This window comes from Prionailurus viverrinus, chromosome A1 (assembly GCF_022837055.1).
Source record: "Prionailurus viverrinus isolate Anna chromosome A1, UM_Priviv_1.0, whole genome shotgun sequence".
NCBI classification, from domain to species: Eukaryota; Metazoa; Chordata; class Mammalia; order Carnivora; family Felidae; genus Prionailurus; species Prionailurus viverrinus.
In genome coordinates, this window is record NC_062561.1 from 90,202,425 (window position 1) to 90,227,808 (window position 25,384).

General features: G+C 47.2%; 1 protein-coding gene across 5 annotated transcripts in view; it reads left to right on the forward strand.

Annotated features, from left to right (window-relative positions):
* The first annotated feature begins 11,625 nt into the window (after nt 1–11,625).
* FLT4 (fms related receptor tyrosine kinase 4) overlaps nt 11,626–25,384 on the forward strand; it is a 44,568-nt gene continuing 30,809 nt past the window's right edge. For all 5 annotated transcript variants that reach the window (XM_047875416.1, XM_047875425.1, XM_047875438.1 and 2 more), the window contains exon 1: nt 11,626–11,737. In XM_047875416.1, coding sequence (XP_047731372.1) covers nt 11,671–11,737 — 67 coding nt within the window. In that variant the 5' untranslated portion in view covers nt 11,626–11,670. The remainder of the gene's footprint in view (nt 11,738–25,384) is intronic.

The following is a 25,384-nucleotide window of genomic DNA, read 5'->3' on the forward strand; positions in this document are numbered from 1 at the left end:
CCTTGATGACTAATGATGTTGAGCATCTTTCGTGTTATTATTGGCCACTTGTAGCTCTTCTTTGGAGAAGTGTCTATTTAGATCTTTTGCCCATGTTTAATTGAATTGTCTTGTTATTACTGAGCTGTAAGAATTATTTTTTGAGAGAGAGAGAGAGAGAGAGAGAGAGCATGAGTGGGGGTGGGTGGGATGGAGAGAGAGAGGGAGGCAGAGAATCCCAAGCAGGCTCCACACTGTAAGCACAGAGCTCATTATGGGGCTCAAACCAATGAACCCATGAGAGTATGACCTGAGCCAAAATCAAGATTGGATGTTTAACTGAATGAGCCACTCAGATGCCCCAAAGAGTTCTTTATAGATTCTAGATACAAGTGCCTTATCAGGTATATGATTTGAAAATATTTTCTCCCATTCTATAATCTGTTTTTTCATGCTTTTGCTCATGCCTTTTGGTGTACAAAATTTCTTAATTTTAATAAATCCCAGTTTATCCATGTTTTTCTTCTGTTGCTTGTGCATTTGGTGTCAGATCTAAGAATCATTTACCAAATCAAAAGTCACAGGGGCGCCTGGGTGGCTCAGTCGGTTGAGCGGCCGACTTCGGCTCAGGTCACGATCTTACGGTCCGTGAGTTGGAGCCCCGCATCGGGCTCTGTGCTGACAGCTCGGAGCCTGGAGCCTGTTTCAGATTCTGTGTCTCCCTCTCTCTGACCCTCCCCTGTTCATGCTCTGTCTCAAAAATAAATAAACGTTAAAAAAAATTTTTTTAAAAAGTCACAAAGATTTACCCCTATGTTTTCTTTCAAGAATTTTACAGTTCTGGTTCTCACATTTAGGTCTTGATACACTTTGAGTTAATTTTTGTATATGGTGTAAGGAAAAGGTCCAACTTCATTCTTTTGCATGTAGCTGTCCAAATATCTGAGCACTGTTTGCTGAAGAGACTATTCCTTTCCCATGGAATGATCTTGGCACCCATGCCAAAAATCAGTGGGTCCCTCTTAAAAATCAATTGACCATATACAAATAAGTTTATTGCTAGACTTTTAATTCTACCCTATTGATCTTTATGTCTACATTATGCCACTGCTATGCTGTCTGGATTATTGTTGCTTTATGGAAAATTTTGAAGACAAAAAGTCGTGAGTCCTCCATCTTTTTTTTTCTTTTTCAAGATTGTTTGCAATTCTGGGTACCTTGGGTTTTAGAACCAGCCTGTCAACATCTATAAAAAGGAATTTTATGGGAATTACCTTGAATCTATAGTCAGTCTGGGAAGTATTGTTATTTTCACAATATTAATTAATATTACTGTCATCTTCACAATTCCAATCCTAAAACATGAACTATCATTCCATTTATTTAAATCTTTAAAGTTTCAGTAATATCTTGTAGTTTTCAGGGTATAATTTTTTAACTTGTTTTGTTAAATTTATTCCTAAGCATTTTGTTTATATGTACATACAATTGTTTTCTTAATTTCATTTTCAAATGGTCACATGTGTGGTTCAGGTGAACCTATTCCTATTCTTTTAGTGCTTTTATCACAAAAAGGTACTGAATTTTGTCAAATGCATTTTCTGCATCAATTGATATAATGTTGTGGATTATTTTTTTTAGCCTCTTGAAATGTGCAGTACACTAATTGATTGTCAAATGTTAAACTAACCTTGCAATACTGGAATGAATCCCTCTTGGTCATAATGTATAGTTACTTTTACATGTTGATAGATATTAGTTGTTAGTATTTTGTTGAGGATTATTGCATCTATATTCATAGAAAATATTAGGGTGTGGTTTTCTTTCCTTATGATGTTTTTGTTTTGTTTTGTTTTGGTATCAAGGTAATAATGGCTTCATAGAATGAGTTAGGATGTGTCTTAGGAGGGTTTGTGAACAATTGGTATTAATTCTTTAAATGTTTCATTGAATATACCACTGAAGCTATCTGGGCCTAGGTATTTTCCTTGTGGGTAGTTTATTTGGTTCCTAATTCAATCTCTTTACTTACTCCAGGTATATTCAGATTATCTATTCTTTCCTGAAGTCAATTTTGGTAGTTTGTATATTTCTAGGAATTTGTACATTTCACTTCAGTTATGTAATTTACTGGCATACAATTTTTCATACTATTCCTTCATGCTCCTTTTTCTTCTTGTAAGGTCACTGGTAATGTCTCATATTTCATTTTTTTATTCTAATTTGCATTGTCTCCTTTTCTCTTAGTCAATCTAGCTAAAGGTTTGTCAGTATTGTCAATTTTCTTCGTAAAATTAACTTTTTGCTTCATTAATTTTCTATATTGTTTTTCTATTCTCAATTTCATTAATTTCCCCCTGGATCTTATTATTTCCTTTCATCTTCTTTCATAAGGCTTAGTGTGTTCTTCTTTTTCTAGGGTCTTAGGGCAGAAGGTTAGGTTACTAGTGAGATCTTTGTTCTTTTCTAATATAGGCATTTACAGCTATTACCTTAGCTGCATCCCATACGTTTTGTATGTTGTGTCTTTATGTCATTGACCTCAAAGTATTTGCTAATTTCCTTTTTGATTTCTTCTTGGACCATTGGGTATTTAGAAATGTGTTGTTTAATTTCCACATGTGTGTGAGTTTCCCAAATTTCTCTCTGTAGTTGATTTTTCATTTCAATCTATTGTAGTTAGCATACTTTGTCTAATTTCAATTCTTTTACATTTATTGAAATTTGCTTTATAGCCTAGCATATGGCTTCCTCGGGGGCTCTCACTTGTGCACTTGAGAAGAATGTATGTTTCTGCTATTGAAAGTTTGAGTGTTCTATAGATCCTATGGATCCAACTGGTTTTAGTGTCATTCAAGTCTTCGATTTCCTTGTCAATCTTGTGTCTAGTTGTTCTATCCATTATTAAAAGTAGGGTTTAAAGTATCCAACCCTGCAGTTAATAGACTATTTCTTCCTTTATTGTGTCAGGTTTTGATTCATATATTTTAATGCTCTGTTGTTAGGTGCATTTTTTTTATAATTACTATATCTTCATGATGGATTGACCCTTTTACCATAATAAAATGTTCCTGTTTATCTCTAGTAACATCATTTGTTTTAAAGATTATTTTGACTGATATTAGCCCAGCCACACCAGGTTTTGTATGGCTGCTGTTTGCATGATGTATCTTTTTCTAGCCTTTTACATTCAATCCATTTGTATCTTTGAATCTAAAGTGTGTATCCTATAGACATCATATTGTTGGGTCTTATTTTTGTACAGTCTGATCACCTCTATCTTTTGAATAGATTATTCAATCCATTCACATTTATTATTATTGATATAGATGGGTTTGTTTACCATCTCATTTTTCCTGTTTTCTATATGTCTCGTGTATTTTTTGTTCTTCTATTTTCTTCTTCTATTGCTATTCTATTCTCTTTTGCAATAATATCTTCTTATGTAACTTTAATTTATTTAATGATTTTTTAAACTTTTTTGTTGTTGTTATTTCCTTAGTGATTGCTCTTGGGCTTACACGTACATCTTGACCAATCAGAATCTACTCATATTTGTACTGACTCAATCCCAGTAAGATATAGGATATACCCTTTTTTTGTGTGGTATTATAGTTAGACATATTCCATCCCTGTTACAAATAGAATACACTGTTAAAAATTTAAGTTTTTAATTAGAACTTTACATAATTTTATGTCTTTAATTTTTTAATTAAATGTTTATTTTAATTCCAGTATGGCTAACATACAACTAACATATTATGTTAGTTTCAGGTGGACAATCTAGCGATTCAACAACTCTATACATTACTCAGTGCTCATTATGATAAGTGTATTCTTTAATCCCCATCACCTATTTCACTCATCCCCCCACCCACATCCCCTCTAGTAACCATAAGTTTGCTCTTTAAGAGTCTGTCTCTTGGTTTGTCTCTCTCCTTTTTTGTCCTTTGTTCATTTGTTTTCTTTCTTAAATTCCACATATGAGTGAAATCATACGGTATTTGTCTTTCTCTGCCTGGCATATTTCACTTAGCATTTTGCCCTCTGGCTCTATCCATGTTGTTTCAAAAGGCAAGATTTCATTCTTTTTTGATTCTTTTTTATGGTTGAATATATTCCATTGTGTATATATGCCACATCTTCTTGTTAGTTTTATCTTTTAAAGAAGCTGAGAGGCACCTGGGTGGCTTAGTCAGTTAACCATCCAACTCTTGATTTCTGCTTAGGTTGTGATTTCATAGTTCATGGGATCAAGCCCACATCAGGTTCTTCACTGACAGCATAGAGTCTGCTTGGGATTCTCTCTTCCCCTCTCTCTATGCCCCTTCCCCACCACTGCTTGCTCACATGTGCTCGCTCCCTCTCTCTCTCAAAATAAACTTTAAAAAAAAAAAGAAGCTGAGATAAAAAAGGGGATCAAGTATACAGTTATAGCTTCTGTCACTTTAGCCTTTTTGTTTACCATTTCTGGATTTCTTTATATGTTACTGTGGCTTCTACTTACTACCCAGAGTTATGTCTTCAACTCAGTACAGCTTTGCTCACACTCTCCTCCCTTATGTTATTATTGCAAATATGTTACATTTCTATATTTTAAAGGATCAACAAGTAATTACATACATATTATTTTATATAATTGTTTTTAAATCTGTTAGGAGTATAAAGGAAAGGAAATATTCATTTGAACTGTCTTTTATAATTACTGTTATTGGTGTTCTTTGTTTTTTCACATGAAATTAAATTATTATCTGTGATCACTTACTTCCAGCCTGGAGAAATTCTGCAGTATTTTTTGTAAGGTGAATTTTCTGGCAGCAAATTCTCTCAGATTTTATTTATCAGGAATGTCTTTATTATGTCTTCATTTTTGAAAGAGAGTTATATTACCTATGGGATTCTTGGTTGACAGGGTTTTTTTCTTTGAACACTTTGAATATGTCATCTGAGTGTCCTCTGGCATCCATTGTTTCTGCTGAGAAGTCAACTGTTAATCTTACAGGGAATTCCTGTAGGTGATGATTCATTTTTCTCTGGCTGCTTTAAAGATTTTTCTCTTTGGGGTGCCTGGGTGGCTCAGTTGGTTGAGTGTCTGACTTTGCCTCAGGTCATGATCTCATGGTTCATGGGTTCGAGCCCTGCATCAAGCTCTGTGCTGACAGCTCAGAACCTGAAGCCTGTTTCAGATTCTGTGTCTCCCTCTCTCTCTGCTCCTCCCCAACTCACACTCTGTCTCTCTCTGTCTCAAAAAATAAATAAACATTAAAAAAATTTTTTTTCAAGATTGCTTTGGCTATTCAGGAGGCATCACAACCCCAGACTTCAAGCTATACTACAAAGCTGTAATCATCAAGACAGTATGGTACTGGCACAAGAACAGACACTCAGATCAACGGAACAGAATAGAGAACCCAGAAATGGACCCACAAACGTATGGCCAACTAATCTTCGACAAAGCAGGAAAGAATATCCAATGGAATAAAGACAGTCTCTTCAGCAAGTGGTGCTGGGAAAACTGGACAGCAACCTGCAGAAAAATGAACCTGGACCACTTTGTTACACCATACACAAAAATAAACTCAAAATGGATGAAAGACCTCAATGTAAGACAGAAAGCCATCAAATCCTCAAGGAGAAAGCAGGCAAAAGCCTCTTTGACCTTGGCCACAGCAACTTCTTAGTCAACACGTCTCTGGAAGCAAGGGAAACAAAAGCAAAAATGAACTACTGGGACCTCATAAAAATAAAGTTTTCTGCACAGCGAAAGAAACAATCAGCAAAATGAAAAGGCAACCAACAGAATGGGAGAAGATATTTGCAAACGACATATCAGATAAAGGGTTAGTATCCAAAATCTATAAAGAACTTATCAAACTCAACACCCAAAAAACAAATAATCCAGTGAAGAAATGGGCAAAAGACATGAAAAGACACTTCTCCAAGGAAGACATCCAGATGGCCAACCAACACATGAAAAAATGTTCAACATCACTCATCATCAGGGAAATACAAATCAAAACCACAATGAGATACCACCTTACACCTGTCAGAATGGCTAACATTAACAACTCAGCCAACAACAGATGTTGGTGAGGATGAGGAAAAAGAGGATCTCTTTTGCATTTTTGGTGGGAATGCAAGCTGGTGCAGCCACTCTGGAAAACAGTATGGAGGTTCCTCAAAAAACTAAAAATAGAACTACCCTACGACCCAGCAATTGCACTACTAGGCATTTATCTATGGGATACAGGTATGCTGTTTCGAAGGGACACATGCATCCCCATGTTTATAGCAACACTATCAACAATAGCCAAAGTATGGAAAGAGCCCAAATGTCCACTGATGGATGAATGGATAAAGAAGGTTGGTATATATATATATATATATAATGGAGCATTTCTCAGCAATCAAAAAGAATGAAATCTTGCCATTTGCAACTACGTGGATGGAACTGGAGGGTATTACGCTAAGTGAAATTAGTCAGAGAAAGACAAAATCATATGGCTTCACTCATGAGGACTTTAAGAGACAAAACAGATGAACATAAGGGAAGGGAAGCAAAAATAATATAAAAACAGGGAGGGGGACAAAACAGAAGAGAATCATAAATATGGAGAACAAACTGAGGGTTACTGGCGAGGGGGGGTGTTGTGGGAGGGGGGTGGGCTAAATGGGTAAGGGGCAGTAAGGAATCTACTCCTGAAATCATTGTTGCACTATATGCTAACTAATTTGGATGTAAATTTAAAAAAATAAAAAATAAAACAAGTTAATATATATAAAAAAAAAGAAATGAAAATACCTAATAGAAGATTAGCAGAAAAAAGAAACCAGGGAACTTGAAAAATCAGTAAAAACCATCAAACTGAAATACACTAGAAAAATAGGCTAAAAGAAAAAAATTTTTAATGGCAAAGGACTTAAATAGACATTCCTCCAAAAAAGATGTACAAATGGCCAATAAAGACATAAAAAGATGCTCAACACCATTAACTAATAGGAAAATACAAATTAAAATCATAATAAGATACCACCTCACAACCATTAGATGGCTACTACCGAAGGAAAAACACAGAAAATCACAAGTGTTGGTGAGAATGTGGAGAAATTGGAATCTGTGTGTACTGTTGATAGGAGACTAAAATGATGTAGCTGCTGTAAAACAGTATGGAAGTTCCTTAAAAAATTAAAAATAAAGTTATCATATGAGCCGGTAATTCCCTTAGGTGTATACCCAAAGCAATGTACATAAATCAGGGACTCAAAAAGGTATTTTCACACTCATTCATAACAGCATTATTCACAATAGCCAAAAGGTAGAAGCAACCCATGTGTACATCAACAGATGAATGGATAAGCAAAATGTTGTATACACACAATAGAATGATATTCAGCCTTAAGAAGGAATGAAATTCTGACACATGCTACAAACAACATAGATGAACATTGAGAAAATTATGCTGAGTGAAATAAGGACAAATAAGTTACAAAAGGACAAATACTGTATGATTCCAATTATAAGAAGTACCTAGAGTCATCAAATTTATACAGATGGAAAATACATCTGTGATGGTTTCCAGAGGTTGAGGGGAAGATGAGAGGGGAGTTATTGTTTATGGACAATGGGGATGATGGCACAACAATGTGAGTGTTAATGCTGCTGGACTTAAAAAGAGTTAAGATAGTAAAGTTTCTGTTATGTGCATTTTACCCCAATTTTTTAAAAATAAAAAGGCTAGGGTCGCCTGGGTGGCTCAGTCGGTTGAGCGTCCGACTTCAGCTCAGGTCACGATCTCGCGGTCCGTGAGTCTGAGCCCCGCGTCGGGCTCTGGGCTGATGGCTCAGAGCCTGGAGGCTGCTTCCGATTCTGTGTCTCCCTCTCTCTCTACCCCTCCCCCGTTCATGCTCTGTCTCTCTCTGTTTCAAAAATAAATAAACATTAAAAAAATTTTTTTAAGTAAAAAGGCTAAAAAATAAGTCTTGGAAAACTATGGGAAATATCAAATGATCTGGTATTCTTGTAATTAGAGTCCCAGAAGAAGATAGAAGTAATAAAGACTTTTCAGACCTACAAAACCTGAGAGAATTCATCACTAGCAGACTCACACTGAAAGAAATGTTAAAAAAAAAAGAGGTCCTATGGGTAGAAATAAAATGATACCTAATGTTGACAGATCAGAAATGATAAATATACAACATGTTTTCTTATTATTTAAATGTCTTTGAAAGATAAGTGACTAGACAAAAGGAATGATCAGGTGTTGTGGGGCTTATGATAGGAGCAAGTAAAATGAATGACAACAATTGCATCAAAGCTGAGAGAGGAGAATGGAGGTAAACTATTGCAAAAAAATAGGTGTTACTGTCCAGCAAAGTTGAAGAATATACTCTCTGACCTAACAGTTTCACTCCTAGCCACATGTTTAGAGAACAGGCACATGTACACCAAGAAACATATACAAGCATGTTCCTAGCAGCAAAAAATGGAAACCGGTAACAATTCAAATTTCCATCAACAATGTGAAGCAGTATATTATCACTTGAAGGTAGACTAATATGAGTTAAAGATATATACCATAAACCCTAACGCAACCTCTAAAGTCAGAAAACAAAGAGTTATGGCTAATAAGCCAACAAAAGAGATAAAATGAAACCACAGAAGTACTCAGTCCAAAAAAGAGAAAGACAAAACAAGAAACAAAAGACAGATGCGATGAATAGGAAACCAAAGCATGATATCAAGGTGGCAAATTTAAACCTGGCCACATCAACAATCACTTTGAATGTAAGAGGACTAACCACCCTGGGGGCACCTGGGTGGTTCAGTTAGTTGAGTCTCTGACACTTGATTTCAGCTTAGGTCATGATCTCACGGGTTCGTGAGATGGAGCCTCTCATTGGGCTCTGTACTGACAATGCAGAGACATTGTCTGTCTCAGACAATGAGACAATGTCTCAGACAATGTCTCAGCTCAGAGCCTGGAGCCTGCTTCAGATTCTGTGTCTCCCTCTCTCTCTCTCTCTCTCTCTGCCCCTCCCCCACTGGCATTCTGTCTCTCTCTCTCTCTCTGCCTCTCTCTCTCTCTCAAAAATAAACATTAAATTTTTTTTTCAATTTTCAAAAAAAAATTGTAAATGATAAAAAAATAGTAAATATCTTCATGCAAGAAAGAGATTTCTTTAAAAGGATACAAATAGCACAACCATAAGGAAAATAAATCATAAGGGTTCTGCATTAAATTTAAGATCCTTTGTCTCACATCCTTCCCACTCTCCCCCCAAAAAAGACACCATTAAGAGGGTGAAAAGATACTGAATGGGAGAGAGGATTCCAGCAGCACATTGTGGCCAAGTGTATTTTCCAAAGATGGCTCAACAGTATCTCCCTTCCCACATGCTCTTCGTCAGTGTGACCTTGCCTCTCCCTATCTAAAAGCTGGATAGTATGTCTCCCCAGGAGGCTGTAACTACCACTTTGAGACCATGTAGCTTCCAGCTGGTTCTCTTGGGGTACTTATCTGGGGAAGCCAGCTCTACTATTCTGAGGTTGCCATGCTGGAATGGCCGTGGATGCTGGTTGACAGCCCCAGGTGAGTTCCCAGGCAACAACCAGCATCACCTGCCAACTGTCCAACCCAATCAAGCCTTTGGATAGCTGATAGCAACTTCATGAGAGACCCCAGGCAAGAATTACCCAGCCAACTCCTTCTCAAATTTCTGCCTTTCAAAAGCCTAAGCAAAATAAAATGGTTGCTGTTTTATATCACTACACTTTGGAGTAATCTGTTGCACAGCAATAATATCCAAAACTGGCAAAGGGCTCATATCCAGAATATATAAAGAACTTCTACAAATCAGTAAGAAAAAGACAACAGACAGTGGTAAAGAGCAAACAACTTAAAATTTAAATGGTCAATTATAAAAATGTGTTCAGCTTCAACAGTAATAAGGGGAAAGCTAATGAAAACCATAATGAGATTGCCCCTATAAGCCAACCAGAATGGCTAAATTTAAGAAATCAAAACTGACAATACTGTGCCAGTGAAGATACAGAGTACAGGGAACTAATTACACTGCTGTGGAGTGCAAAATAGTACAAATAACAACAACAACAACAAAAAAATAGCTGTTACTGTCCAGCAAAGTTGAAGATACACACTCTCTAACCTAGCAGTTTCACTCCTAGTCACATGTTTAGAGAACAGGCACATGTACACCAAGAAACATACACAAGTATGTTCCTAGCAGCAAAAGTTGGGAACTGGTAACAACTCAAACTCAACTCAACAGTAAAGGGACAGATTAATTGTGGTTATCACCACAGCTATGAAAATGAGTGAAGCCGAGGTCATCATCGTGGTACATGTATCACACAAAAGATGGTGAACAAAAGAATATATGGGATGAATCAATTTAAATAAAGTTTTAAAACAGCCAAAACATGTTTTTGGGTAATAACAAGATAAACAGAAGCAGGGAAATGATAAGGCCAGGACTGGTGGGTCACGGAGGATGGATGGGAGGGGTTTGTGACGGGAAAGGGTGGGGACTTCTGGAATGCTCCTGCCATTCTATATGCTCTGATCCGGGTGGTGTAGGCAGATTTTAAATTAACACTTATAATACACTGATATATACTTTTTATGTGTGCTATATCTTACAACAAGTTTTTATTTTCAAACTAAAAATATTGGAATAAAATCAATATATAGTTGAGAAAAAGTCTAACTTCATCTATTTGGTTGCGGGGTTCCTCCAACATAATTTTTTAAATCATCTGAATTATCACAAATTTCTAACATTTAATTATTACTCTCAGTTGAGATTGGTTATGGTTGTTATCAACAATCTGGTCTTGGTTTTTGGCCAGGATGAATGGACTTTTGCGTGGGGACGGGGGGACTGAAGTGTGAATAAAAGCGGGGGAGGGAAGGCTGCGATAGTCATCATCATGGGATTTATTTTTAAATAGGAAAATTCTAGAGACAGAACTGAAAAGAGAAAGGAAGTCTGTGAGAGGGTTGCCAAGTCAGAGAGTAAAGCGTCACCTGATACAAGGACTTATGAATGAGCTCAGAGTAAAACTATTTGGGGAAGATCTAAAGAGGAGGCGGTGCCTGTAGGGAGGAGGTTTGTTAACACTGGATGTCTCGCCCAAGGGTGCAGCCTCCATCCACACAAAGCTTACCGAATGTTCTCGAAGATTTGACATACTGTATTCATTGCTTTGTATTTTTATTACTTTAAACACTGTATTTACTGATTAAAGGAAATTACAGAAAAATTTTACACCCCGTTACATTTTGTCTAACCTTGACCGCTGCGGGGTTCATTCCCTTTGCAGCGCGCAGTGAAGGACCGGTGCATTATTTGCATTCTCTGTCCTCCCACAGGGGTCCCGGGGGGCTGTAGGGCGGCCACGGACTCCGAAGGAGGACACTAACCAGCCTCCAAGCCGCTGAGCCACACGGGTACCTCGGATCTAGCGGGCAAGCTCCACCCGGCCAGGGGGCGGGACTGATAGGTGCGAGGGGCGGTCCGACGGGCCTGGCCCCACCCCCTAGGGGGTCCGCCGGGACCCCGCCCCGCCCGCGGCCTGGCCCCAGCCCCGCCCGCGCCCTGGCCGCGCGCTCACACACCGAGCCCGAAGCGGCGGCGGCGCAGGTCTGACCCGCGCCGCAGCGGCCGGAGATGCAGCGGGAAGCCGCGCTGTGCCTGCGCCTGTGGCTCTGCCTCGGACTGCTCGACGGCGAGCGCGGTGAGCCCGCCGCCCGCCCGAGTGCGCGGCTGGCCGCGAGGGGGGGATACTTCCCCGGGGAGACGAGGGATGGGGTGGGGGGGCACTGGACCCCCGGGAGCCTGGGGCAGCAGGGGAGACGGGGCTGGGAGCCCGGGGATACAGACGCCGATGGAGCACGGCAGTTAGGGCCAGGGCCCTCCGGGATCAGGAAAGGGCGGGCGGAGACTGAAGCCGGGTCAGGGACCGGGCACCGTCTGCACCGCACCGGAGGGACTGTGCTCGGGGTCCTCGACCACCTTCCACTGTCTGTGGCTCAGCTCCCTTGGAGCCCGGCCCCATCGCACGGCATTCGCAGATAGGATCCTTCGCTTGCTTACTACCTCCCCGGCGGAGTCCCGGCGCTGCACGGCTCTGCCCTCAGACCCTCGCGCAACGGGGACAGTACCCCGGTGACCGAGGCGGCAATCCCCGCGGGGCCGCAGACCTGGGTGCGCACTTCCCGACTCTTCCTAGCTGCGCTCGAGGTCGGTCCCCCAGAGGGCGCTCCGGGCAGGTGTCCACCTTCCCCAGGCCAGAGATTGCCGGGACAGCGGTTCGGGGACCGCCAGAGACAGAAGCCGTCAGGCGGATTGGGCGCAGGTGCACGTGGGAACTTGAGGGGAGTCTTGAGTTGGCAATTCAGGAGCGATCAGCGTGGCAAGAGGCAGGATTCCAGCGCTCCCTGTATTTAATGGGTCAGGAGCCTTGAAGGCCAAATTCAAGAGCCTGGACTATATATAAGGCAGCAGCAGCCACGGAAGGATCTTAAGCGCAAGACAGACAGGGTCCGGTCTGTGAAAGGAATATAACCAGAAGTTGCCCCTGTGCGGTTGGAGAAAAGGGAGTGTGGAAGATGAGGGAGGGAACAGAGGAGTATGTTTGGATCGAGATGTCAGGGATAACCCCTCAGGGGTTTGGTGATGATGTGCTAGAAGTCCACGCATGATCTAGTGACCCAGGGAATCAGAGGGTGGAAGGAGGGTCATGGGTCCCCAGTGGTTGGGAGCAAAGTGCTGGAACGGCTGGAGAAGGGGATGGGGGGCTTACTACTTTTGAACTCTGCCCATATTGAGTACTGGCTTTACATGTTTTAACTGTTTTAACTCACAAGGAAGTGTTAGACCCATTTTATAGATGGGGGGCACAGAATAAAGACATATGTAACTTCTTCAAGGTTCCCAGAGGTCAGCAGTAAGGGAAATGGTCAACCCAGATCTATAGGATAACAAAGCCCTCTTCTCTATGCCCTGCAAGGTGAAGGGCAGAGGACAGGGGAGATGAAGTAGGTGTGGATGAATCTAGAGGCAGGTTGGAGGAGGACATCTGAGTTGGGGCAGGTCAGAGAAGAGGGGCTGCCCTTTAGTCCTTCCTTGCTCTCCTGCATCCAGCTGAGGTCAGGCTCCCACAGATATTTGGTGAGCTTGTTGAGTGACTGAATGAACATGGAGAGAAGTGAAGGTGGTCAGGCTGATAATGGGAGACCCCACCTTGAGGAGATACCCAGCAGGCAGCTGCATGTAGTGTCTGAGGCTCAAGAGAGAGGCTGGGCTGGGGAGGTGGAGTGAGAGCAGAGCAAAGGTTCCAGGATGGGATTCCCCCACCCCAGGGAGGAAGCTAGAACAGGAAGAGGCTTCCCGGGAGACAGGGAACATACCACAAGGTGTAAGAACTGGGAGAGCCTGCTGTAGTGTACCCAGGGGGTGGAAGAGTGAAGACAGATGAGACCAGTCCTACAGGGAGTGCGGGTGGCTCTTACCAAAGTCAGGCAGTGAAGAGGAGAGAGGATGTTAGCTGAAGGGGCCCGCGGAGCAAGATAGCCCAGGCTGGATCAGGGCATGGCTGGTAGGAAATGAGCCCTGCATTTGCCCTGAGGAGCTCCCAGCCTGGTAGGTGATGCTGGAGCAGACACATAAACACTTAAATGTAACCAAGTGTCAGGGCACCCAGGGTGGGTGGCCAAATACTGGTAGGTGAGAATCTTGGGAACCCTGAAGCTGACCCCTCAAACGTGTGCAGTTAGTCCTAGAACCAGATTGTTGTCCCAGCTCTGCCCCTAACTGGCTTTGTGGCCTGGGGCTCTATCTTCCTCTCCCTGCACCTCAGTTTCCCCATGCATAGCAGTGCAATGGGCAAGCACTTGAGGGCTGTGCTTGGGCCCGACTTTATGGCTTGGGGTCCCAGTCCAGTTCCAAAAAGCTTTGCCTTGGCAGTGTCCCTGTGGAGAGGGCAAGTGGCAGAAGATGGGCCCAAGAGGGAGGAGAGTCCCTCTAGAGAAAGGCTGTTTGTGCCATTGGACAGTAGGAAATCAGCTCAGGGACAGGTAGGGGAAGCAAGTGACTGCTCAGGACTGCCTTGGCCTAAGGACAGTGGCCCCTGCCAGCCAATCAGCTCTCTGCTGTCCCTGTTACTCAGCCCTGAGCCAGACCCAAGTCTGGACAAAGGTGTGGGGGTGGGATGGGGGATGTAAGTCAGCGCAGGCAGGATGTGGGGGCTGGGCCACCTTACTCAGTCCTGTGGACCACTGGCCCCGGCTCAGTCACTGTGGCTGAAGGGCTCTCTTCCTCCACAGAGCACAGTGCCCACACTACCAGGCACTGCACTGAGAATGAGGCATAACAAGAGGATGATCTGGCCAGCTCCCCACCCTGCCCCAGGCAGTGGGACCCTGATCCAGGGAAGGAGACTGCAGTTCTGTGCACGTCGCAAGCTAGGGTGCCTGCTCAGGGTAGCTCAGGGAGGATTTGGACCAGCCCCATCCTGCAGGGGTTTCCTGAGTGCCAGACTGGCAGGGACACAGGCATGGTATCTGTATCATAGGGATGCAGGTGCTCAGTGACCCCCATGAGGTCCAGCTGGGAGCTGTGGGCTGCTCAGGAAGGTGGCATCATTTCCAGCTCAGGGCTTCTTGAAAGGGTCTGCAGACTCCAGGGAAGGGAATTCCAAGTAGGGCAAAGAACCCCTGAAAGGTTCAGAGGCAGGAAAGTGCAGATGGCATGTGGGGACTCAGGGTTAGTCAGATGACACTAGTCTTGGGTGGGGTGGGGGAGGTGAGGCTGTTGGAGGTGGCAGGAGCCGGCAGCACACCTGGAAAGGGGATGTTCTGGACAGAGAGCCACCTAGTCAGGTTCCCTGAAAGCATTGCCAGAGGAGCAAAACAAGATGGGAGCCCATGGCAAGGACAATACACCAGAGGAGGAGACAGCAGGAGATGGTGGGGTGAGATGGATGTATGCTAGTCTTTGGCTTAAGCCACAGAGTGGGTCGTGAAGACTGTTGACCAGATGGGAGGAGGGGCACATGTAGGGAAAGAGGAAGTGCTGCCCTGGGAGGCAGGTCCTCCAGGTGGAGGTGCCCAGCGGGACTTCCTGGGAGATCCCAGTTGATGCACCCGGGCCAGATAAGGAAGGAGGAAATTTGGGAGCGCTTGAGTGTAAAAGGGCAGAGAGGAGTCAGGGAACCCAGGGAAATTAAGTGGAAAGTTCTTCTCTGCATCTAGCTTATACTCCTACTGCTGTCATTTGGGTGTTTTCCTCCATATGGCAGATTTCAACCCCCCTAGGTCCTGGCCTGGCCCCCATGGCTCTCTGAGATGCCTCTCGGAGAGGGAGGTGGGCAGAGGGAGGGGTCCGGAGAGTCCCTCACACTCCCTGCACTGACTTCAGAGCCAGAGGCAGCCGACGTGTCCAGCTGGAGCCAGGGATTCCTGAGTTTCGATCCTTTTCAGACACTGGCTTCCTCTGGGATCTCAGTTTTCCGGTCACGCCAAAGGGAGAAGTCTGGGAGCAGGAAGGTGCGGGCATTCAGTGCTGGCAGGGGCTGGGCCTGGGTGGGGCAGGAGCAGGCACGCCCCGGCCGGGACCCCGAGCCTCAGGCCACCTCCACCCTCCCACCAGGCCAGGCCAGGGTGGAGGTGGCCCCACGAGCAGGCGCAGGTCTGGGTGGCGAGTGGGGGAGCCCCGCCACGTGTCCAGCGAGGTCAGCAGGGGTTCATGGGAAAGGACTTGTCGGCCACAGGAGAGGACATCCTGCCTGCGTTTCCCTCTTCCTGTGGCAGGAGCCCACGGCCCCGATTTAGAAGTGCTGGGGGGCCACCTCTGAGCCAGCTGGGCTGTCCGATAACACCGCCCGTCCTGCCGCCAGGGAGCAGAGCCCTGACCCCAGGCAGGCCAGGCAACTGCCTGGCACAGCTGCCCTGCACCAGGAGCCCAGCATCTGCCAGCATGCCCCTCCCCCCATATCACCCTCAGCGGGATTCAGGCAGCCCGCCCTCCCTGAAATCACCTCCATGCTGCCCCCATGGGACCTCTAGAAAACAGATCTTATCTGACCTTTCAGTGGCACTGCCGATGATAAGCACCAACTTCTTGACCCTTCCCACTGGGGTCCCAAGGGCATCCCTAACCCTATGTCTGCCTAGCCCACACCCACAACACACCCCAGCTCTCAGCACATGACCTTTCTCCTACTCTAGATACACCTTGTCTTTCACCCAGCCTTTGGGAGGTGGCCAGGAGCTCTAGGCTGGTGGAGGGAGGATGGTGTTGTTCCAAGTGGGTGGGTGGGAGGGGGCTTCATTCCCACTCGCTGTGTGCCTCAGAGGCATGAATGCAGGCTTTCAGGCAGTTCCAGGGGAAGCTCTTATCGTCACCCGACCTAAAGCCCCATTCTCAAAGCCACCCTAAATTCTACCAAATGGAGATTCCTCTGTATTAAGCAGCACACAGGCACGCACACATACACATGCACATTTGGAGTGTCCAGCAGCGGGGCCTCACCTCAGTATAAAATGGTAAATCAAATTGCTTTACCCTAGGGTGTGTGAAAGTTTTAGCTTTGTGTCATAGGCTTATTGTGCCCATTTTGGAGATGAGGAAATTAAGGCCAGAGGGGTGAAATGGCTCACAAGGTGCTAGAGTGTCAAGTGCTAGAGTATCTGGTCTCAGATGGCATAGGGCCAAGGGGTTAGAAGGGGCAGGTGGTTGTCCACGTTCCCCAAGGAAGGATCTAGAGGGGAGACCATGGGGGAAACTAAATTTCTGACCACCTCTGGACATTTTTACCTTGATTGTCCCAGAGACCTTTCAAAAGCCACATGCCCCACAGACACGTTGCCTTTCCCCCAAGTCTGCCCCTGGGCAACATGCCTACCTCAAGACAGGACATCTCCATGTCCATCCCTCACCTCCACAGCTGCCCACACACTGTGTGCTGCCCCATTGTCCCCTAGATCCTCGGGGGAGTGGGCAGCAATCCCAGGCCAAGTCTCATACTGGGGATGCCACCATTAAAGGCGAGCATTAGCTCCCTCATCCTTGCACAAAGCAACTGTCAAATGTAATGAGCTGACCACTGCATGGAGCTGCAGAAACATGCAATGGGGTCCCCGGTCAGGGGGGAGGGGCCTCAACATGTACCTCTAGGGAGTGGGCACTAGATAAGGCCATGCAAAGAGCTCAGCTTCTGCCGCCAAGCAGCGGAATGGTTTTAGGCAGGAAAGCAACTTGTGTTCTAGAAAAATAATCTAACCACTGGGTAAGATCTGGACCAGTGGGAAGACACTGGTGTGGTGGGCCACACCAGACAGTAGAGGACTGGAGGGCTAGACAGCAGGGGACTGGAGGAGGGCAGTCCCAAGATGTGGCTATCCGGGCAGAAGGCAACCTCTGCTAGATGTCTGCGTGCTGGAAGTGCAAAGCCCTCTGCCAGGGGGGCAGGGAGAGAAGAGGGACAGGCCCAGAGCTCCCAGCCACCCTGCCTTTGGTGCTGCCTCTGAGAATGGACTAATGGGCTGTGGGGGGTGGGCAGAGTCAGGAATGCCTGACAGGTGACCGTCCCTAGGATGGGAAACCTAGTGGAAGGGAGAGCAATGCTTCCAGGGCTGAAGGAAGGAAGATGGTCAGATCAGCTGAAGGCCTTTACATTTCGTAAACTGCAGAAATGCAAATAATGCGATCCTGTATAGAGTAAGTGGTAACTTCCCATAATCCTGTCCCCCAGAGATCATCTCTGAGCAACAAGTTAACTTCTGTGCTTTAGTTTTCTCACCCGCGAAATGCCAAGAATAGTACCCACCTTAGTGGGGCGTTAGAGGGGTGTGATGTGCATAGTCCTGGGAAGACACACAGAAAAGTGTTAAATCCATGTTGGCTACTATTATCCTAAATAGTATGTATGGGGTAAGCAGAATTTGAGGGTCAAAGCACGTGAATATTCTTTTATTACGATGAGTGCTTGTGTGCCCACATCCTTGCCAACACTGGGAATTCTCTATCTTTTAGACACTTGCTCGTCCACAGCTGTGTGCCCTGTGGCTCCAGCTATCCTGCCCAGTGGTGAGTGTGGTTTGGTAGGAGGGCTGGGGGGTGCCCTGCCAGAGACATCTTGGAAGCAAGCCCCACCCCCAACCAGGGCTGGAGCTCAAGAGAGCTGCCAGGGAGAGTGGGGGAGCTCAAAGGTGGGCTCAGAGCCCTGCCATCACCAGAAGGCAGCACCCCAGGGAGCAAGGCCAAAAGTCTGAGGCTGGCCTGGGACCTGGGACCCTTTTCTGTGGCCTCATTGACCCACATCAGTTCTGTCTATGTGACAATCCAAGGTCAACCATACTCAGGCCTTGCACATTCCCTCTGCCATGTGTGTTCTCCTGGAACAAACTCCTACTCAGTCTACAAAGCCCATTTCAGCTCACCCCCTCCTGCCAGCATGGCTTTCTCTGACACCCCCCACCACCACCACAACTGTGACATACAAAGCACTCAGCAGACAGTGACAGCCAAGGGCTCAGTGTGCATGAGCCAGCAACAGTTTGTTCTTGCTATGGTTCTTATGTGGTATTGTTATTTGTGGTTCCCTGTAATCCTGGGAACAATTCTCATTTCTCAAGTAGGAAAACTGGGGCTTGGAAAGAGCAAGGGACTTACCCAAGGCCATACAGCCAGAGAGTGGCATTGTGGAGCACACAGCCAGGCTCAAGGGGCTCCAAGCACGTTCTGGGAACAGCCCCTCTCATCCCAGACATCTCAGCCCTGTATGGTCAGGGAACTGTGGCCTCTTGACCCTACCCTTGACCTCTGGAGGCACAGAGGTTACCGGCCAGGTGTGGGGGGACTCTAGGACTGAACACCCCTGTGCCTTCTGGCCAAGAGTGAAAGAGAGAGACCTGGAGCAGGTCTCCCCAGATCTACTCAGCTCTAGGACAGATGCATAGAGACCCCAAACCCAGCCTCAACTGGCCGGCTGTCTCCCATGTTTCTCCCTCAGCTTGCCTCCAGTTTGCAGCCATAGCTGCCTCTGTCCGTCTGGACATAGCTGCTAAGGAGTGTGTGGATCAGACTGGCATTACTGCCATATAGTCTCCATCACCCACAGGGTGACCATGACAGTGTCTGCAGGAAGAAATTATCAAATGCAATAACCACTACCACTATATTCTGGCAGTGTGTGGGGGCACCCCTGAGCTCACAGACAATCCTGACGTCATCCCCAGGTTGGCCATACTGGACTTGAGGACAGAGCCATGACCCCCAGGAGCTGCCTGATGATACAAATCCTCCCCATGTAGAGGATCAGGGCCAGGGTAAGGACAATGTGCTCAGCCTAGTGTCTTGGAGCAGGAGCAGTGATTCTCCAGCCACAGAGAGCAGGGAAGGAGAAAGTGTACAACCTGAGGCAAGCAGGGAGGTGGGCAAGGACCTACTAGATGCTGGCTGTGGCAGGAGCATTGGGAGGTGAAGCCAGAAAGGAGGGCAGGGCCTGTTAGGATGGGCATCACCCTGGAGGCCAGGCCAAGGGCATGCACAGCTCCAGAGGGCCTTGAGGGTCCAGTGCAGGTTTCCTCAGGTCACGACACCCCTCTGGGCTTAGGGACAGATTGGAGGCCAAAAAGGAGGCTGCTAGGGAGCAGGGAGGAGGAGAGGCCAGCACTCAGGTTAGTGGTGGGAGAGAAGGGGACCGAGAGATGTGAGGGCTAGGACTGGGCAGGGATGGGCCTGGGCTTTTCCAGACCTGGGCTCCTGCACAGCTGTTAGCCTGCTGGTGCTATGGGGCTGGGAGACTCAGTTTCCTCATTGCCGACTAGATTCATGATTCTTCCCTTCCTCCCAGGCTGTGTGAGGATCAAATGAGGCAGTGACTACAAGGTCATGGCCAGTGCCTAATGCACAGGATTTCCCACACCCCCGCCCCCTGTGACTCGCCCCTCACCCAGGATCCCAGTGTGCTGCTCCCACAGCCGGCTGCCTGTGGCTGACTCCAGGATCCCCACTGCCCAAGGCTGCTGACAGCACACAGAAGAGGAGGTGTGCACTCTGGCCTCCCTGACCTCGGCCCAGCGCCTGCCCTGACTGCTCTGTTGCAAGCTGGGGGGCCAGGGACGCCAGCCAGGGGAAGGAAGAAGCCAGTTCCTGGGCCAGGAACAGGAAGGCAGGGGGAGTGCAGCAGAGGCCAGGATGACAGCGCTTCCTGCTGCGGGAAGGGAAGGACAGTGGGGACAGACAACAACCAGGCAGGAAGGATGCATCTTCTTTGGGGTTGCAGGTGGGGGTTGGGCAGCATGGAGCCTCTGGGCAAGGCAGTCATTGGACCAAATCTGCCTTAGCTACTGAGCATTCTGGGGTACACATGGTCACCAGGGAGCTTGGTCTTTAAAATTGGAAACATTTTCCAGAGGAATGACAGGGTCTGACATAGTTTCAACCTAAAGGAAAACCTGAGGTTTGTTTAGCCAGCCAGTAAGCCATCCACCTATCCTTCTATCCACCCATCCATCCATGCAACCACCCATCCTTGCTTCCTTCCGTCCATCCACCCATCCATTCATCCATCCTTGCTTCCTTCCGTCCATCCACCCATTCTTTCATCTATCCATCCTTCTATCCATCTGTCCATCTATCCTTCTATTTAGCCATCCCTCCTTCCACCCTTTAATCCATCACCCATCACCCATCCATCCATCCATCCATCCACCCACCCTTCCATCTATCCATCCTTCTATCCACTGTCTGTCCATTTATCTTCCTAACTAGCCATCCTCCCTTCCATCCTTTCATCCATCTTTCCATCCACCCATCCTTCCATTCATCCACCCTTCCATCCATCCATCCATCCATCCATCCATCCATCCATCTGTCCGTCCTTCTATCCATTTGTCTGTACATCTGTCCTTCCACATAGCCATACTTCCTTTCATCCATCCATTTACCCATCCTTCTTTCCATCTATTTGTACTTCTATTTATCCATCCATCCTTCTATTCATCTGTCTGTCCATCTGACAGTCCAGCTAGCCATCTTTTCTTTCATCCATCCATCCACCCATATCTCCATCCATTCACTCATTCATCCGTCTATCCGGTCATCCATTTATTCATTCAACAAGTATTTATGGAGTCTTGATTCTGTGCCAAATGCTGTGCTAGACATGGGGTGGGGTAGAAAAGGAAACTGTACTGGTTCTTACCCCACTGAAATTTACTGTCTAGTAGAGGAAATGGAAAAACGTAACTTAAACAAATAAGTAAATAAGATATTTACAAATTGTGACAAGAAGGATTAAGGAAGCAACCAGAAAGTTAAGATGAATATTAAAGGAGGATTTAGGTTTTAGAAGGGGTTAGAAGGTCATGGCTAAGCTAAGGCTTTAAGGTGAGAAGAAGCCAGCCTGTGCAGGGCATGTGAGAGGATGCAAATCAGGAGGAGTGTGTTCAAAGCCCCGGGACAGGAAGGAGCATGCACATTATGGAAGAGCCTGAAGGGCATGATGGCTGGAGAACATGAACACAAGGTGAGGGTGGCCCAAGAGGGAATGGAAAGGGATCAGGGGTCTAGCCATGGAGTTTGGATTTTCCTGAAAATGCAGGGGAAATCACTGAAGGGATTTAACCATGAGCATGATATGGCCCCTTTCTGTTCCCTATGTATCACTTACAACTATGTGGGGGACTGAAGGAGGGCAAGAATAGGCCCAGAAGCCCACTTTGGGGAAAAGTGCAGTTGGGCAGGCCCCAATGAGACAGCAGGGGCTGGCTCTGAGATGCTTTGGTGGTCGGTGATTGGCCAGGGTGAGGAGAAGCGTGTCCACAGCTGCTCCCATATGGAGAGGTGGGAACTATCAAGGAGAAACCTTGGGCAGAGGTGAAGAGGGTGTGAGTCTGGAGTTCAGTATCAGAAATGTCAGACTTGGGGTGTCTGTAAGGTGGCTAAGTGCAGCAGCAGCTGGATACTTCAGGCTGGAGTTGAGAGAAGGACAGGAGGTAGAGACTCTGGAAGTATCCAGACACTTAGGGAAGAGACCTACAGAGAAGAGAGTGAGAGGGAGTACATGTGGTGCTGGGCAGAGGGGAAGGAGGAAGATAAGAGTACAGTGAGCTCACAGCAGGTGGCAGAAGAGGAAGCAGCCCTGCTCTCTGCCTGGAGCACCCACTGGTCCTATAACATGGAGGTCATGGGATGCCTTGACCAATGGCTCCATGAAGCAGGGGGTTGGAGGAGAAGGAGATCTGCACCCCAGAGAAAGGATGGATGAACTTAAGAGGAGAAGGCAGCAAGCAGAGCTTTTGCGGTGAAGGGGAATAGGAAAGGGGAAAGGGGACAGGCACAGGAAGCGAATAGAGGATCAAGGAATGGGTGGTGGCGGGTGGGGCAAGACTTGTTTATAGGATGGGAGATGGAGGTCTTGGCCTTGGGAGTGCGAGTGTCAGGGGGCTTCCAGGGCCCAGGTAGGGGGTGTAGAGTTCGGATGGGGAAAGATGATCTCCATATGATGGTTTTACTTCATTAATGCTGAGAGTGAGGGAGGAAAGAACGCCTTGAACTTCAGTCTGAGGGCTCATTTAGGATCCATCTACAGGAAAAGAAGGGGGTGGGGCAATAGCACAGGGCTCTGGCTTTGCACTGCGTGCTGAGCCACTGAGGGCCATGGTGGTGCTGCAAGGATGGGGTGGAAGGTGAGAGGCAAGGAAAGGATCAGGATGATGGGCTGAAGGCCGCACTATGCCAGTAGACAAGGGCAAGGCCAGGGAGGGGCCTTGGGGGGGGGGCCTTGGGGGGCCTTGCCTATGGGAAGAGGTCCCTGGACTGGGAGTTTTCATGAGGCTGAAGGACTTAGCAGAAGTGGCATAAGGGCACCTAGCAAGAGGAGATGGGGAGAGCAGGGCAAGGCAGGCACTTGGTAATGGTGTAGTTCTCATGAGGACCAGTTCCAGGGTGTGCCCAGGAAGTGAGTGGCTGAGAGGAGGCGGAAGGACAGTAGGGATGAAGACCACAAAGGCCAGGATGCTGGTGAGTCATCCACGTGGATTCTGAGGTCATGGGGGATGGTGTGAGTTGTGGTTGCAGGAGCTGGAAAGCTAGGAGCAGAGAATGAATGGAAGTCACCACGACAGCAGCTGATGACAGCTTTAGTGGGGAGTAGGTGGTACCATAAGAGAACAGAGGTGACCACAAGGAGCCCTTCATTGCCAGGTATGTGCAGTGGAGAGCAGTACTGCCCCAATGAGAGGGGTGGCTTCAGAAAGTCAGATTTCAGTTGAGGCTGAGGATGGTGAGGTCTACAGCAAAGTCTGCTGAGCATGCAGAGCCTGGTGGAAGTGAGTGAAGACAGGGGTACTGGAGACAAAGGAGAGGCTTGCACAGATGATAAAAGGGTTGGCAAGGAAAATGGATGGTCTGTCTGTTCAGTACAGTGATATGGATGCTTCCTTTGGTGGTACGGTGCCCTCTATGGAGGAAGATCCTACAGGCCTCATTCCCCATCCATCAATCCACTCCAACATCCACCTTTCCACCCACAATCTACCCACCCATCGACTCATCTACCCCCCAATCTACTCCCATCTACCTATCCACCCATATCCACCCATCCACCCTCCATTCACCAACCCTCTCATCCATTCATCCTCCCACAGTCCACCCGTCCATTCCACATCCACCCATCAACCCCCACCCATTCATCCACCCATCCACTCCTATCCACCCATCCACCCATCCACCCACAATCCACCCACCCATCTACCCATCTACCCCTCAACCATGCCCCATTCACCAATCCACCCTCCATCCATCAATCCACCCACCACTCATTCATCATTCCATCCATCCACTATCCATCTACCCACCATCAATCCATCCAACTATTCAGCCACCCATCCACCCTCCCATCTATCCACCCACACCCATCCATTTATTCACCTGATCGTTCATCATCCATCTTACCATTCTTGAATCAATCCCCTCAATCTTCGGTGTACATCTCCTCTGAACTGAGCTTAGGAAGATCAATAAAATACAGCTTCTCTTCACATGTGACCAGAAAACCACAAATCAGTCTGATAAACGTTCTAACAGCAGGAGCCCAGGAGGCAGAAGCTGCCTGAGTAATGATGATTGCCCCACCATAGGGAAGGGACATGTGAACTAGGCCCTGTAGAGGGGGCTCTGCAGAAGGGAAGGAAGTACAAATGTCCAGGGTGAAAAGACAGGTGAAAGCAAAGACTTCAGGATATGAAAAGCCCGGCCCTTTGCGACAATGGTGAGCACTCTGTGCCTCTCAGAGATGTGTCAGGAGATGAAGCTGGAGAGAAGGGCACTGGGCAGAAAGTTCTGGCATGCCCCTACTTTATCTTAGAGGCAAAAGCTTGCTGCCAAAGAAGCTTGGCTGACATCTGCCACAGCTCCTAGCCAGGGGTGCCAGGGGTGTGCCCTGGATGTGTACCCCAGAAAATGGGACCCTGGGGGTCCCAAGGCAATGCTACAGGCCTCACCACAGGGCATGCGCAAGCCTGGGGCAGGTGAGTGCTGGCTGCCATACTTCTCCTCTGGTGCCCACACACCAGCCTCAGGCCTCACCCCTAACTGATCCACTGGGAAGGCCCATCCTTTCTTCCCTCACAGGTCCAAACCCAAGCCCACTGACCTCCCTCTACTGTAGCTCAGAGGCCAGCCATCTGCTTGGTGTGGCTTTATTCACTTTCCACTACCTGGAAAATCCCATTTCTCCTTCAACACCCACCTCTCCTGGGATTTCTTCCTAGCCCCTAACCACCTGAGGGGAGGCTCCCTTCTGCAGGACACCCTCTTCACACACCAGCCCTGGAGGTGTGCAATGGGGGCTGGTGTGAAGGGAGTGCTAACACTTGCCCAGGGGAGGGTGGAATTGGTGGCAGAGCCCACTGGTCTGAGTGTCAGGAGGGGGTACACCTTCAGGCTAAGGAGGGACTTTGCAATGGTCACAGTGGCCAGACGGGGAGTTGCTTTCTGAGAGCAATGGTGCAGTCCAACTGGAGGTCCCCAGTTTCCCTGTCAGTACAATGAGACTAGATGCTCAGTAAGGGCCTTCTGCCTATGCCCCACTGTGGTGTGGTGCCTAGAAGGTTTTGACCAACAGGAGGCACGGAAGGGAAGGGGAGAGCCAGGCTCTGGCTAGTGGCCTTCTTGTCCACATGAGGCTTAAATGAGATCTGAGTGTACAGAGTGTGCTGTCCTACACCCTAGGGTGGGTCGGGGGTCAAGGGTTCAGGGTGGTGTAGAGCCAACTATAGTGGGGGTCCTCTAGGATCCGCATCCCACAATAAGCTGCCAGGGCAGGACACCTGGTATCAGGGAGGTGGGCAGGGAAGGACAGAGGAGCTGGACC